Source organism: Podarcis raffonei, chromosome 13, assembly GCF_027172205.1.
Source record: "Podarcis raffonei isolate rPodRaf1 chromosome 13, rPodRaf1.pri, whole genome shotgun sequence".
NCBI lineage: Eukaryota > Metazoa > Chordata > Lepidosauria > Squamata > Lacertidae > Podarcis > Podarcis raffonei.
Genome location: NC_070614.1, coordinates 50,222,029 through 50,236,097, shown reverse-complemented (window position 1 = coordinate 50,236,097; position 14,069 = coordinate 50,222,029). Strand labels below are relative to the sequence as shown.

Genomic DNA, 14,069 nt, shown 5'->3' with positions numbered 1-14,069 from the left:
CGTTCTCCTTTTTTCACTTTCCCTCCCCAGGCAGCTGACCCCATGCGCGCGGCCTACCTGGATGACCTCCGCAGCAAATTCCTGATTGAAAACAGCATCCTCAAGATGGAATACGCTGAGGCCCGTGTCGTGGACTTGTCCCAGAGGGTAGGAGGCCTGGGAGGGTGGGGGCTGGCAGACGGAGAGCAGAGGAGGAGGAAGGGACCAGGAAGGAGTCTGAGGAAGGGAACGGATTCTGCGTGAGTGCTGGGGAATAGCCAGGAAGTGGGGAGGTTTGGGGCAAGGTCCTGGTAATTGTCAGGGACAAGTTGGACGCAGGAGGAACCAGCCGGGGAACCTTCAGAGCCCAGGGATTGGTGTTGGGACAACGATGAGCGGACAGAGGAAGAAGACGGGGAGGAGGAGATGTTGGAAGCTGGGGAGGCAACAGGGTTTAGTGAGCGGGGAGAGTCTGTGGCAGAGAGGAGTCCAGAATCGGAGGCAGAAGATGAAGCAGGAGAGAGGAAGAATGCAAAGGAGAGTCTGGCTGGTGAAGACTCGCGGTTGTCTCCCCCTCCTGCTGCAACAAGCTCCCATCTTGCCTGGTCTCCCAGAACCAGAAGAGGAATTAAAAGGGCAGAGAGGTTGGTTGCAGGCAGGCACAGTCTCAGATTGCTTGGGGGAAACCCTGGAGAGGAGGAGACCTTCAATCTCAGCAACTGCTTCATGGGGGCAAGATCTGCATTGCAGTGCTCACTGGGCCTGACACTCCTGTGCAGATCCTGTTTTTACTGATAAAGAGTTAACTCCACTTACGGCGTGTGATTTATGGCTGGCTGGTTTCTCACACTCCTTGAGCCTGCCTGTTGGCTCCTCCAAGACTTGGAGTCGCCCAGTGAGATGGATTAAGGGCAGGCAGGCATCTGGCCACTGGGGGCGGACAGGTAAAGGGACCCCTGACCATCAGGTCCAGTCGTGACCGACTCTGGGGTTGCGGCGCTCATCTCGCTTTCTTGGCTGAGGGAGCCGGTGCACAGCTTCTGGGTCATGTGGCCAGCAGGACTAAGCCGCTTCTAGCAAACCAGAGCAGCGCATGGAAACGCCGTTTGCCTTCCCACTGGAGTGGTACCTATTTATCTACTTGCACTTTGAGGTGCTTTCAATCTGCTAGGTTGGCAGGAGCAGGGACCAAGCAATGGGAGCTCACCCCGTTGCGGGGATTCGAACCGCCAACCTTCTGATCAGCAAGTTCTAGGCTCTGTGGTTTAAGCCACAGCGCCACCCGCGTCCCTTGGGGGCGGACGGGATGTTGGACCAAATCAGGCCACTGGCCTGATCTAAGAGGCTCTTCTTAAAGAAATGTCCACCTTGAATTGGCACATAGTTCAGATACGGAGTTCAGCAGAGCTCCTCTTCTCTAAGTGGCAAGAGATCATAGAGTTGACCCCGAGGTTAAGAGTATTCTGCTTTACTGACTGAGCTAGGAGGCTCTGTAAGGCGGCAGAGGAGTATTGCTGGTTGTGTGTGTGTGTTGAGAATTAGCTCGGATGTGTGAGGACTCCCCATGAATGTTCCTTCCACCACCACCATCCCTGTTTTATTTTCGTCTCCCCAGGGCCTCACCATTCTGTGCCACCTGGAGCACCTGCTTCTGGTCACTCACATGAACATCTCGGACAACCTCCTCCGCTGCTTGCCCCCCACACTGGCCATGATGCGCTGCCTTGAGGTGAGGCTGCCCCACCCCCCAAGTGCCCAGCGACGGGTGCCCGTCTCTTAGGACCCCCGACCTTCCTTAGAAGCCCTTTCTTCCCCCACCACCTTGGCTCAATAACGCCTTCAGGGAGAGGGCACGCCAGGCGCAGAACCTCGGGGAAGCCACAGCTATTACATTGAACGGAAAGGGGGCAGATTTTGGTGTCGCATGTGACACGGCTGAAATTTGAGACCCCCCCAGGTCCACCGCTGCTTCAGGGCTCTTCTTCCTCTCTTAACACCAGGCCAAGTGGGCCTTGGGTATTACAGTGGTACCTCGGGTTACATACGCTTCAGGTTACAGACTCCGCTAATCCAGAAATAGTACCTCGGGTTAAGAACTTGGCTTCAGGATGAGAACAGAAATCGTGCTCTGGCGGCACGGCGGCAGCAGGAGACCCCATTAGCTAAAGTGGTGCTTCAGGTTAAGAACAGTTTCAGATTAAGAACGGACATCCAGAACGAATTAAGTACTTAACCCAGGGACCACTGTATTTATGGGCCCCTGAATTTCCACAGCCACATTTCAAAGTTGGGGCTGCAGGTTGCAGGCTGACTTGTGGGGTGGGGACACGGATCGGGTTCCTGTTCCCTTGCTCCTCTTGATGCTCCTCCTCCTCTGTTTTGCCTCAGGTGCTGGAGGCTGACGACAACCAGATTGAGACCCTGGAAGGCCTGCCCCCGCTCCCTCGCCTGGAGGAGCTCTCCCTCTGCAACAACCGTATCCTTGGCGCTGTGCGGGTTCTGGGGCCAGTGGGGTTCGCTTGGGGTGGGGAAGGGATTGGGAAAGGGGAACCCCTCTCCCCCCCTCTCTCTGAGAGCCAGTGTGGTGTAGTGGTTAAGAGCGGAGTCTCGTAATCTGGTGAACCGGGTTCGCGTCTCCACTCCTCCCCCTGCAGCTGCTGGGTGACCTTGGGCCAGTCACACTTCTCTGAAGTCTCTCAGCCCCACTCACCTCACAGAGTGTTTGTTGTGGGGGAGGAAGGGAAAGGAGAATGTGAGCCGCTTTGAGACTCCTTCAGGTAGTGATAAAGCGGGATATCAAATCCAAACTCTTCTTCTTCTTCTCTCTGGCCACAGTTCTCCTTGACTCCGCTGACCCTCCGTCAGGCATCCAGCAGCCTTCCGGCCTTCGCACCCTCGCCACCTTCCCCAAACTCGCCCACCTCAACCTGCAAGGCAACCCTCTCTGCCAAATCCCCGGCGTCCAGTCAGAGCTTGCCGCCTTGCTGCCAAATGTGGGGACCATCCTGACCTGATGGGTTTTGCAGGAGACCCTGCTCGACACACGCACCCCCCACAGTTCCTCCCCACACACACACCATCCCCCTTTTAATTTATTGGCATGAGGAAACGATGAAATAAAAAAAGGTAATTGTTGCTGTGAGTCGCTACCGATGTCCAATACATGCAGCATAAAGGGGGGGTCCCAGGAAGGCCCCACCATTCCTGCTGCTGCAGCTCTCTCTCACGCACACCACAAACGCATATTGAACATAGCTGAGAAAATGTGCAGCCTCAGAAATCGTATCCGAAGACTGTTCTCACATAGGCCAGCCGTTATATAATAATAATAATAATGATAATAATAATAATGTTTTATTTATATCCCGCCCTCCCCAGCTGAAGCCGGGCTCAGGGCGGCTAACAACAATGAAATAATACAACATTCTAAAATCATTTAATTATAAAATTAATTCCAATCAAATTAATGGCAACCATTGGGCTAGAGTTCTGTGGGGATTGCCAAAGGAGGGGTTCAGATTGTGCCCTGGCAAAAGGCCTGGTGGAACAGCTCTGTCTTGCAGGCCCTGCAGAAAGATGTCAAGTCCCGCAGGGCCGCAGTCTCTTGTGACGGAGCGTTCCACCAGATCAGAGCCAGAGCCGAAAAGCCCTGGCTCTGGTTGAGGCCAGCCTAACCTCTCTGTGGCCTGGGACCTCCAAGATGTTTTTGTCTGAAGATCGTAAGTGCCTCCGTGTGGACATACCAGGAGAGGCGGTCCCGTAGGTACGAGGGTCCTAGGCCGTATAGGGCTTTAAAGGTTAAAACCAGCACCTTAAACCTGATCCTGTACTCCACCCGGAGCCAGTGCAGCTGGTATAGCACCAGGTGAATGTGATCTCACAGCGAAGACCCCGTAAGGAGTCTCGCCGCGGCATTCTGCACCCGCTGAAGTTTCTGGGTCAGTCTCAAGGACAGCCCCACGTAGAGCAAGTTACAATAATCCAGCCTGGAGGTGACCGTCGCGTGGATCACAGTGGCTAACAGTTCCTGAATTATCAAAGCCCAGCAGTTCCTGAATGATCTCCCAGTAAGAGTCCTGGGTAAGCCTTTTATGGAGGACTGGAAGTTTCCGGGACTCCAGCTCCCATCAGCCCCAGCCTGCGTGGCCGTGGATGATGGGAATTGTAGTCCAGGAACAACTAGAGAGCGAAACTGATCATCATCCCTGCCTTAAAAGTCCCAGCGGTTTCTAGATGATCTTCCAGACACAAACCTGGTATCTGCTGATGAAACCTTGGCCGGTGAATCATAAATACACATTCAGGCAAGAACAGAAATTGTGAAGAAGGGCATCACGCTTTCCTTGGTTATACAGATGAGAGGTTTGTGTGTGTCATATTAAAAAGGAAGTCTTTCCCAACCACCACCACTGCCTCAACTCTCTCACCTAGGGGACGGTTCCTCTGCTAGGACGGTTGCTGCTGTCTAAAGTATGAAAACATAAATATTTCACTTTTAAAAGTGCAGGTTAATTTAATTCACCATTTTCATTATCTGTTCTTTTTAAAAAAGTGATTTATCTGACCTACGTCTTCTTGGTAGCTACCACGTTGACAGAGGCCGGATTAATCACTTAAAAAGGAAGACTTGCTCATTTATTTAAACCGGCAATTCTAAACACACTTCCTCATGAGTAAGCCCTGATGAACTCAGTAGGTTGCATTTTCTAAGCCAGGTATCATAGGCTTCCGCCAAAAATGCTGCAGCCCGGCCTAGACCCATTTTAACCTGGGCTCACATTTTGTAGCCAGAGATTCTACGAAGAACTTTTGGGCTCGTTTTTGTTTCTACTGGGGTCGACTCTTTGGTTGTGTGCCAGGAAACTATACTCTAGAGCAGTGTTTCCCAACCCTGGGTCTCCAGCTGCTTTTGGACTACAGTTCCCATCATTCCTGACCACTGGTCTTGCTAGCTAGGGATGATGGGAGTTGTAGTGCAAAAACAGCTGGAGACCCAAGGTTAGGAAACACTGCTCTAGAGCAGCCCCATAGAAATCAACGACCGGGAGAGCTACCTTAAGCCCATTAGCTCCAACGGATCTACACATGAGTAAGACTTAGTTGAATACACCCTCTTGTCCAGGCATAGGCAAACTCGGCCCTCCAGATGTTTTGGGACTACAACTCCCATGATCCCTAGCTAACAGGGCCAGTGGTCAGGGATGATGGGAATTGCAGTCCCAAAACATCTGGAGGGCCGAGTTTGCCTGTGCATGCTCTTGTCCCTAAGTTGTTTGGAAGCCGGCAATAATACTTTACTTGGCCAGGCTTCAGAATCAACAGGGGACTCGACTGCGACTCCAGTTCCCGCTTCTTCGATCCACCCAAGGCTTCCTGTACCTCGCCCGCCTGCCTCCACCCACCCGGAGCCAAAGGAATTTGCTTTGACTTGTCCCAGACGGGGAGAGCGCAGACACCTGTCAGCAGCCTTGACATCTTGGCTGCCGCTCTGCATTCCCCGTGCGCAGGGTCCCGCGACAACCAGCCTAGATGGTTTAGGAGAGAGGGCTGGACGAATTTGTGGAGCATAACACTCTCAATAGCTGCCAGCCGCCATGTCTGCGCTTTGCCTACACGGTTGATGCCTCTGAACGCTGGTTGTCAGAAACCACAGCAGTGGGAAAAGTGCTGCACCTGTGCTCAGCGCCATGGACTGACTAAGTGCGGGGGGGGCACCAGCTGGGGAACCCCCAGCATAGCTGTCAACTTTCAAATTTGAAAATAAGGGATCAGCAGCCTCGAAAATAAGGGATCAGCAGCCTCACCTATCCCGGGGACAGTCTACCGGATATCTTTTTTTTTTTCTTTTATAAATTTTTATTCATATTTGCACATATATCCAGGAAAAACATAAACAAAAAATCCACCACATACCTTATACAAATTATATCCACTTCACAAATCATAAATAAAATACATAACTGAGTTAGTCTCAACTGAGCCTTGGACTTCCCTCCACTCCTTTGGTAAGTATCGAATAAATTATATAGTCGCGTACTTTTTAACTCTTTTACATAGGCCTTTCCCGCTGTTAGAGTTATTTCAACCCCGCCAGTGTCACCTGAGATTTAGATTCCATATACAGTAAATATTTCTTCCAATTATCATGAAATTTCTGTTCGTCTTGGTCCCTTAATCTTCCTGATATTCTATCAAGCTCAGCATAATTTATCATTTTAACCTGCCAATCACTTATGTTGGGTATTGCTTCTAATTTCCAATTTTGTGCTAACATAATTCTTGCAGCTGTCGTAGCATATAGAAACAAGATCTTGTCTTCTTTTTTAATTTCTTTACCGACCATTCCTAACAAAAAAGCTTCTGGCTTTTTGGGAAATGTATATTTCAAGATTTTTTTAAGTTCATTATAAACCAGTTCCCAAAAGCCTCTCACTTTGCAACACGACCACCACATATGGTAGAGGATACCGGATATCTAACAATCTGGGATAGCAGCGGGAAACGCTGCTGGAATAAGGGAATTTCCCACCAAAAAAAGGGAATGTTGACAGCTATGGCCCCCAGGGGAAGAAGGCTAAGAGCCTGGGGAGCGGTGGTGGGACAATTGCAAGTGGTCAGCTGGACTGGTGACTGGGAGCGGTCGCCGAGACCACATAACACCGGTCCTGAAAGACCTACATTGGCTCCCAATACGTTTCCGAGCACAATTCAAAGTGTTGGTGCTGACCTTGAAAGCCCTAAACGGCCTCGGTTCAGTATACCTGAAGGAGCGTCTCCACCCGCATCGTCCAGCCTGAGGACACAGGTCCAGCTCCGAGGGCCTTCTAGTGGTTCCCTCACTGCGAGAAGTGAGGTTACAGGGAACCAGGCAGAGGGCCTTCTTGGTGGTGGCGCCCGCCCTGTGGAATGCCCTCGCAGCAGATGTCAAGGAAATAAACAACTATCTGACTTTGAGAAGACATCTCAAGGCAGCCCTGTTTAGGGAAGTTTTTAATGTTTGGTGTTTTATCGTGTTTTTAATATATTCTGTTGGAAGCCGCCCAGAGTGGCTGGGGAGACCCAGCCAGATGGGCGGGGTATAAATAATAAATTATTATTATCATCATCATCAGAGGGAGCAAACTGGAAGGAGTAGGTTTAGGAAGCTGAAGAACAGGGTTTAGCGAGAGGGGGGAGGCTGTGACGGAGAGCAGTCCAGAATCGGGAGGGTGGACAATACAAGGGCTGAAGAATCCAGGGAGTCTTCCCCTCCTGCTGAAACCATCTCCCGTCTCCCAGAACCAGAAGAGGCATGAAAAGAGCAGAGCAAAGAGAGACAAGATGAAGGAGTCTTGGGTTGCTTGGGAAGGGTCCGATGGAGGAGGAGATTTCAGGAGCAGTGGGAAGGCAGAGAACTTCAGTCCCCACAACGGCCTCATTGGGGCCAGACCTACTGAGAAAGAATTGCTGTAATCACAAGGCCTGAGCTGTTTTGGTTTCTTTGAATAAAGAGTTAACTTCATGGACATTTTGGGAGTTATTGCTGCTCCCGACTGTTGTCACGACACTTGGGTCTCGCTTGAGGGTTTACCCATCACATAGCCCCTGTAAGAACAGGATGCTACTATTGTTTATTATTTATTGAATGTACAGTAGTACCTCAGGTTACAGAGCTTCAGGTTACAGACGCTTCAGGTTACAGACTCCGTTAACCCAGAAATAGTACCTCGGGTTAAGAACTTTGCTTCAGGATGAGAACAGAAATCGTGCGGCGGCAGCGGGAGGCCCTATTAGCTAAAGTGGTACCTCAGGTTAAGAACAGTTTCAGGTTAAGAACAGACTTCCAGAACTAATTAAGTTCTTAACCTGAGGTACCACTGTATAAACCACCCTATACCCAGGAGTCTCAAGGCAGTTCACAGAATAAAATCAAGATATAAAACCACAAAATACATAATTAAAATAAAACCAACAACTCAATAGCCCCCCCCAAAAAAAAACCCACACATTTTAAAAGGGCATAGGATTTAAATCAGATTAAAGGAACGTTTTAGCCAAACTTATACAACCGAAAGGTGTATAAGTTCACCAAGCAAACTTCCCTGGGGAGAGAGTTCCACAGATGAGGAGCCACTGCCAAGAAGGCCCCGTTCTCGTGTTGCCACCCTCTAGACCCCTCAAGGAGGAGGAACACGAAGGAGGGCCTCAGAAGATGATCTCGGGGTCCGGGTGGGTTCATATGGAAAGAGGCGGTCCTTGAGGTATTGCGGTCCTGAGGCGTTTAAGGCTTTATTGGTCGAAACCAGCACTTTGAACAGATGGGCTGTTGGCCTGATCGAGCAAGTAATCATTTTCCTTATTTGTCCCGCTGTTGCTTCACTCGCCTCCCGCGGAAACTGTGACCCAGATGATGAGCGCATCATGCAACAGTTTGCCACATCTCCTGCACGAGGGTGTTTGCTAAGAGGCATGTTTGTTGCAGCAGCATCTCAGGGGCACGTCATGGAACAACTTATTTTTCCGCAACAGCCGTGGGTTTCCCCTCCTTCCACAAGTTCTTAGGAAAGCCTCACTTTCTTTTTTATTTTCAGTTTCTTCTTAATTGCATAATTGGCAGGACATGACCCGCCACGAGGTACGTGCTGGGAGGAAAACAAAGTTTCCACTCTCAGCTCTGACGCTTAAAATGAATTCCCCCCACGCCCCCGCTGCTGATTAATCAATGCTTTGAGTTGATTAATCTACCCATTTAAGGCCATCCTGACGGCATACATTCAAAGCACTATGATGGCACTTTAAGCAGTCCTGGTTTCTCCCAAAGGATTCTGGGAGCTGTAGTTTGTTAAGGTGACCTCCAGTCCTCTTAGAACCATTGAGTTGGAAGAAACCACCACCAGCAGTGCAGGAATCTTTTGCCCAATGTGGGGCTCGAACCCGCAACCGTCAGATTAAGAGCTTCAGTTCCCAGAGTGGTGTAGACAATACTGAGCAAGATGGACCAAGGGTCTGATTGAGTAAGGCATGTTCCTATGCTCAAGTGTCCCTTTTTGCTTCCTTGGGATAAGTCAGAGAGCGTCGTTCCCAGTGCCGGATTTACGTACAGTGGTACCTCGGGTTAAGTACTTAATTCGTTCCGGAGGTCCGTTCTTAACCTGAAACTGTTCTTAACCTGAAGCACCACTTTAGCTAATGGGGCCTCCCGCTGCTGCCGTGCCACGATTTCTGTTCTCATCCTGAAGCAAAGTTCTTAATCCGAAGTAATATTTCTGGGTTAGCGGAATCTGTAACCTGAAGCGTCTGTAACCCAAGGTACCACTGTATAAGCTAAACAAGCTATAGCTTAGGGCCCCGCTCTCTTGGGGCCCCCCCAAAAAAATTACATTTCCAAAATATAAGATAAAAAACAAATAAAATAAAACCTACATACAGCAAGTGTTTTGTGTAGGCTCTTATGATGTAAGTCATGGCCCCCGCCTGCTAGCCTGGCTCCCTAAAATATCGCTGGTTTGCTCATTTCTATATATAGGGTGCCTACATTATGTGCGGACTGGTTGCATGGCAACATGGGCAAATGGCTTTAGATATCTAGGAGGTCCATCAATTACCATATAGCATATATTCAACCCAAAAAACAGGGACAATTTGTTGTTGACAAAGGACAGCTGGACATATAAAGGGCCCATTAATTCATTAGCTGAGGGCCTCATCAAACCTAAATCCGGCCCTGGTTGTTCCATATACTGCACAGTGGTACCTCAGGTTAAGTACTTAATTCGTTCCGGAGTTCCGTTCTTAACCTGAAACTGTTCTTAATCTGAAGCACCACTTTAGCTCCACGCCACCGGAGCACGATTTCTGTTCTTATCCTGCAACAAAGTTCTTAACCTGAGGCACTCTTTTTGGGTTAGATCTCCTGGGTTTCAGACATAATATTTTCCTGCCCTACCTGTGGACACCAAGGATTGATCCTGGTTTGTATGCCCACCACTGAACTGCAGCCCTTTCCTCCGTCTTTCCTTGGGTGGCAGTAATATGGGAGAATGACGACACTTCCTGGTCACCTACGGCGCTCCAAGTTCTCTTCCAGGCGACCAGGGAAGGAAGCATCACCAAATGCTTCCTTCCCGATTTTATTGCTAAATGATTAACACAAGAATGCCAGGAATGCAAACAGCGTAGTAAAAATTCCTGGGGACTAGTAACATTGGAGATTTAATTGCAAGGTTGACATGTTCAAAATACCTTTCTTCCTCCTGATACTTATCTATCCACAGTTGCAAGAAAATTATTAATGGCTATTTTAGCAACTCGGTTTGAAAGAGGGATCGTTCCACGTTCTGGGTGTACTCCTCCCGTTTTCGCCTTGGGTCATGCAGTTTTTTTTTGCAGATTTCTTTGCGGTGTTCCCCAGAAACCTGCAAATCCTGTCCGATCAGAGTTGACAGCAAGAAGAAAAGATTTGGGCTGCAGACTGAGTCAGACCACCATTCATGCGGCCCATTATTCTCCATTTTTCACTGATAGCTGCTCCCTGAGGATTCCATGATTTTTCACGCCCCATTACCTGAGATATCTTTCGGGTGCTGGAAATCAAATCCGGGCACATCTTCTCCCGCTGATCTGCGACTCTTTGTGACATGGGCACGAAATACCACATTAAATATCCTTTAAAACTAGTCTCCAGCCCACGTCTCTCTCTGTTGCAGGTGCGCTGAACCGTCATTTGGCCCAGAGACCGCATTTGTAAACTGTAAAATTTCCTTTTTTCTTCTTTTTTTTAATAATAATTTTTATTAAGTTTTCCATTTTAACAATCCAATCATATCACATTAATTATTCCAAATTATACCAATACATATCATAAAGTCCAAATATTTTGCCAAATTGTAAATTTTTCTTGGGGGTTCCCGTGCTTTGAGTTCAGTAGGGTCCAATCATCTCATATTCCTGCTGCTTTTAGTGTTCACCAGTCCCATCTTTCAATCTTCTTGTTGTTATCCTTTTTCTTCTTAATAGCCTCTGAGTTGTTTCCACAGGCGAGTTAAAGTAAACAATATTATGCTTCTGTGTGAATTTTGTATGGCTCTCCCTTTTTAAAAAGCTGGTAAGTCTTTTGTTTGCAACAAATCCTCCCACACTTTATTTATTATTTATTTATTTATGCCGAATCCATCCAAAAGTCCTCCTCAGGTGGCAGACGCCATTTTTTTCAGTTCTGATGAAATAGAATCTAGGCCTTTGCTCATTAATTTTCCCAGAAAAGTTGCACCATAAATTAGCCTTTCCAGGGAAAAATTGTAAAATTGTAAAATTTCCAAAAGCTTATGAAGGGGAAGCCTTAAAAGTGTGCTGCGTATCTAGGCAAAGCCCAAATATGTGCACCACGAAAATCAGGAGCCCCCAACCAGTCCTTTTTTCTGGGGGGGGGGGGCACAGAGGTACACATACCCCTAAACATTTTGTGAATCTTTGTACTTTTGTCCACTTACTTTTCCTGATTTGAACTATAAAAGGGTGATTTTGAGTCCAAATGAGAGTACCCTGAAATAAAAAAATTAAGGTCTTATATAAATATATAATAAATGTTCATAAATGCACCAACCAAGCACCTACATCGATATATAAACCACATGTCTGAAACCCCACGGAAAGTCCTGAAACCATTTTGTCCCTCCCAAATTGACCTCAAACATTTCTCTACAAGGTGGAAGGAAAATGGAAAAGCCTCCCCATTCACAAAACCTGTCTTAAGGGTATGTCTGTGTATGAATAGAGTGAGCCTATGACCTGGCTCAGGAACTAAGTATTTGTCATTACAAAAGACTGGCCAGGCTCTCCAGGTAATCCAATCAAGTGCCCATTAACAGGTAACCTGCCAGACAGGAGATAAACAACGCACTCAGATTTCTGTTGTAGACCACCCTTTCTGTGATGTAGGTATGATGTTTCTGGGGGTGGTCTTGGACTCCAGGGCTGGCAATTTAAAATGTCTATAAACAGGCTTGCGCACCAATGTTCTGGGTTCCTTTCCTCCCTCCTGCGCGTGGGGAGTGGGGACCCTGTTGCAACAGTTTAATAAAGATCAGGCTTACTAGTTGCTTTGCTTCTCAATATTCTCTGGTTGGCCTCTATTATTTTCTCCGACTGATGGAGAACCTACGAAGGACTCTATAAGGGCTCTTGTGTTCCCCATAAGGGAATAAGGGCAGATTTTTCTTTATTACACCCCTAAACATTTTTATTTAGGAAAAAAGCACTGCTCCCAACCCTTCTGCCCTCCTGTCTGCAACCTGAACCCCCAAACCCAGACTGACTCCCTGCCCCCCTCTCTCCTCGCCCCCCCTCCATCCCAACCTGCTCTCCCTGGCGCTATTCCGGTCCAGCCGGCTGATTAATTCCCCAGCCGGCGTGGCCTGGGTGGGGCACCCTTGGGAGAATTTCAGATTGAAGGAGATCCACAAGGCTCTTCTTCTCACTTCCTTTTCCTCTGCATTCTTCCCCTGCCCTCTCCCTGATCCAGAAGTCAAAACCAGCTCCTCCTTATGCGCACTGGGAGAGCTTGCGGGAACCTGTTCTGGAGTGAACCTGTTCTGGAATGTTTTGCTTCCTTCTTCCACTTGAGTCAGGGGGTGATCAGCAGGGATCTCTCCGGATCCCTGGCCGCACCAAGCAGATCCTCTTCCCTCCATTTCCTCCTCCCTTCCAGATTTCAAGCCCTGGGTCCATTTGATACCTGCCTCGCTTTTCAGATCTCTGGAAAGGGCTGAACTGCAGGCCACAATTAGGCCCGCCATACTTTTTAAAGTGCATTTGATGTGCAATTTAAAGCACATGACTTCATCCAAGGGATCCTGGGACCTGTAGTTTCCTCCTCACAGAGCTACCATCTCCAGCACCCTTAGCAAACTACAGTTCCCAAGGTTCTTTGGGGGAAGTCATGTGAATTAAATGTGTGTTGGATATACTTTGCAGCATTATTATTATTATTATTATTATTATTATTATTATTATTATCAAACCCTTTTCTCCTCCAAGGCCCTCAAATTGGGGTACAGTCATACCTCAGGTTACAGACGCTTCAGGTTGCGTTTTTTCAGGTTACGGAACTGCCGAAACCTGGAAGTACCAGAGCAGGTTACTTCCAGGTTTCGCCAGTCGCGTATGCACAGAAGCCCTAAAACATGCTTTGCACATGTGCAGAAGTGCCGAATTGTAACCCGTGTGTCTGCGCAGACGCGCAGCTGCAGGTTGCGAACGCTGCAGGTTGCGAACTTGCATCCCGCACGGATCACATTCGCAGCCCGAGCGTCCACTGTACATGGTTCTTCCCCTCATTTAATCCTCACAACATCCTTGTGAGGTAGGTTAGGCTGAGAGACAGTGACTGGATCCAAAATCACCCAGTGAGCTTCCTGGCCAAATGGGAGATTTGAAGCCTCGCTGCTCCCAGGTCCTGGTCCGACGCTCTAACCACTTGGCCACACTGCCTAAAAATTTCACTTGCTTCTTTCATTCGTGAATCGCTTCCGATGCGGCACCCCAAAGCGATTCGCAACAGGATAAAAACATGCCTTAAGCGGTTACCTGTATAAAAAACAGAGTCACTGCCTTTATGAAAACATTTTAAAAAGCAATTATCTGTGTCTTCACCAACCGGGTGCTTTTCTGCCGGGTGGCGGCTGATAGGAGTTGTAGTTCAAACTGGCTGAAGGCGGAAACAGCAACATCCATTCGAATCCAATACAGATACCAGCTGGGGATAAAGATCTCCCTTTGGGAGGCTTATGGAAAAAGGAGTGCCTTTAGAAGGTGCCGAAAACAAAACAGAGATGGCGCCCGTCTGGTGTGTAAAGGGAGGTAGCTCCAGCACTCTGCAGAAGTGTCTCTGTGTGTGGTTTGGGAGCTACACGGTCAGGGGAAAAACAATGCTGTCCAGGGTTGTAAAGACTGCGGAGAGAATAATTGGGTGCACTCTTCCCACCTTGGATCAAATCTATGCTTCCAGGTGCCATAAGAAAGCTGCAGAGATAGTGCAGGATAGTGCGCACCCCGGAAATGATCTCTTTCAGCTTCTGCCTTCTGGAAGAAGGTACAGGGTTATAAAGACTAGG

The 14,069-nt window shown here is 48.5% G+C and overlaps 1 protein-coding gene across 6 annotated transcripts in view; it reads left to right on the top strand.

Annotated features, from left to right (window-relative positions):
- Positions 1-3,295, top strand: part of RABGGTA (Rab geranylgeranyltransferase subunit alpha) — a 36,242-nt gene extending 32,947 nt beyond the window's left edge. For all 6 annotated transcript variants that reach the window (XM_053362802.1, XM_053362804.1, XM_053362805.1 and 3 more), the window contains 4 exons: positions 31-147; positions 1,595-1,708; positions 2,368-2,455; positions 2,845-3,295. In XM_053362802.1, coding sequence (XP_053218777.1) covers positions 31-147; positions 1,595-1,708; positions 2,368-2,455; positions 2,845-2,993 — 468 coding nt within the window. In that variant the 3' untranslated portion in view covers positions 2,994-3,295. The remainder of the gene's footprint in view (positions 1-30; positions 148-1,594; positions 1,709-2,367; positions 2,456-2,844) is intronic.
- Positions 3,296-14,069: the final 10,774 nt, after the last annotated feature.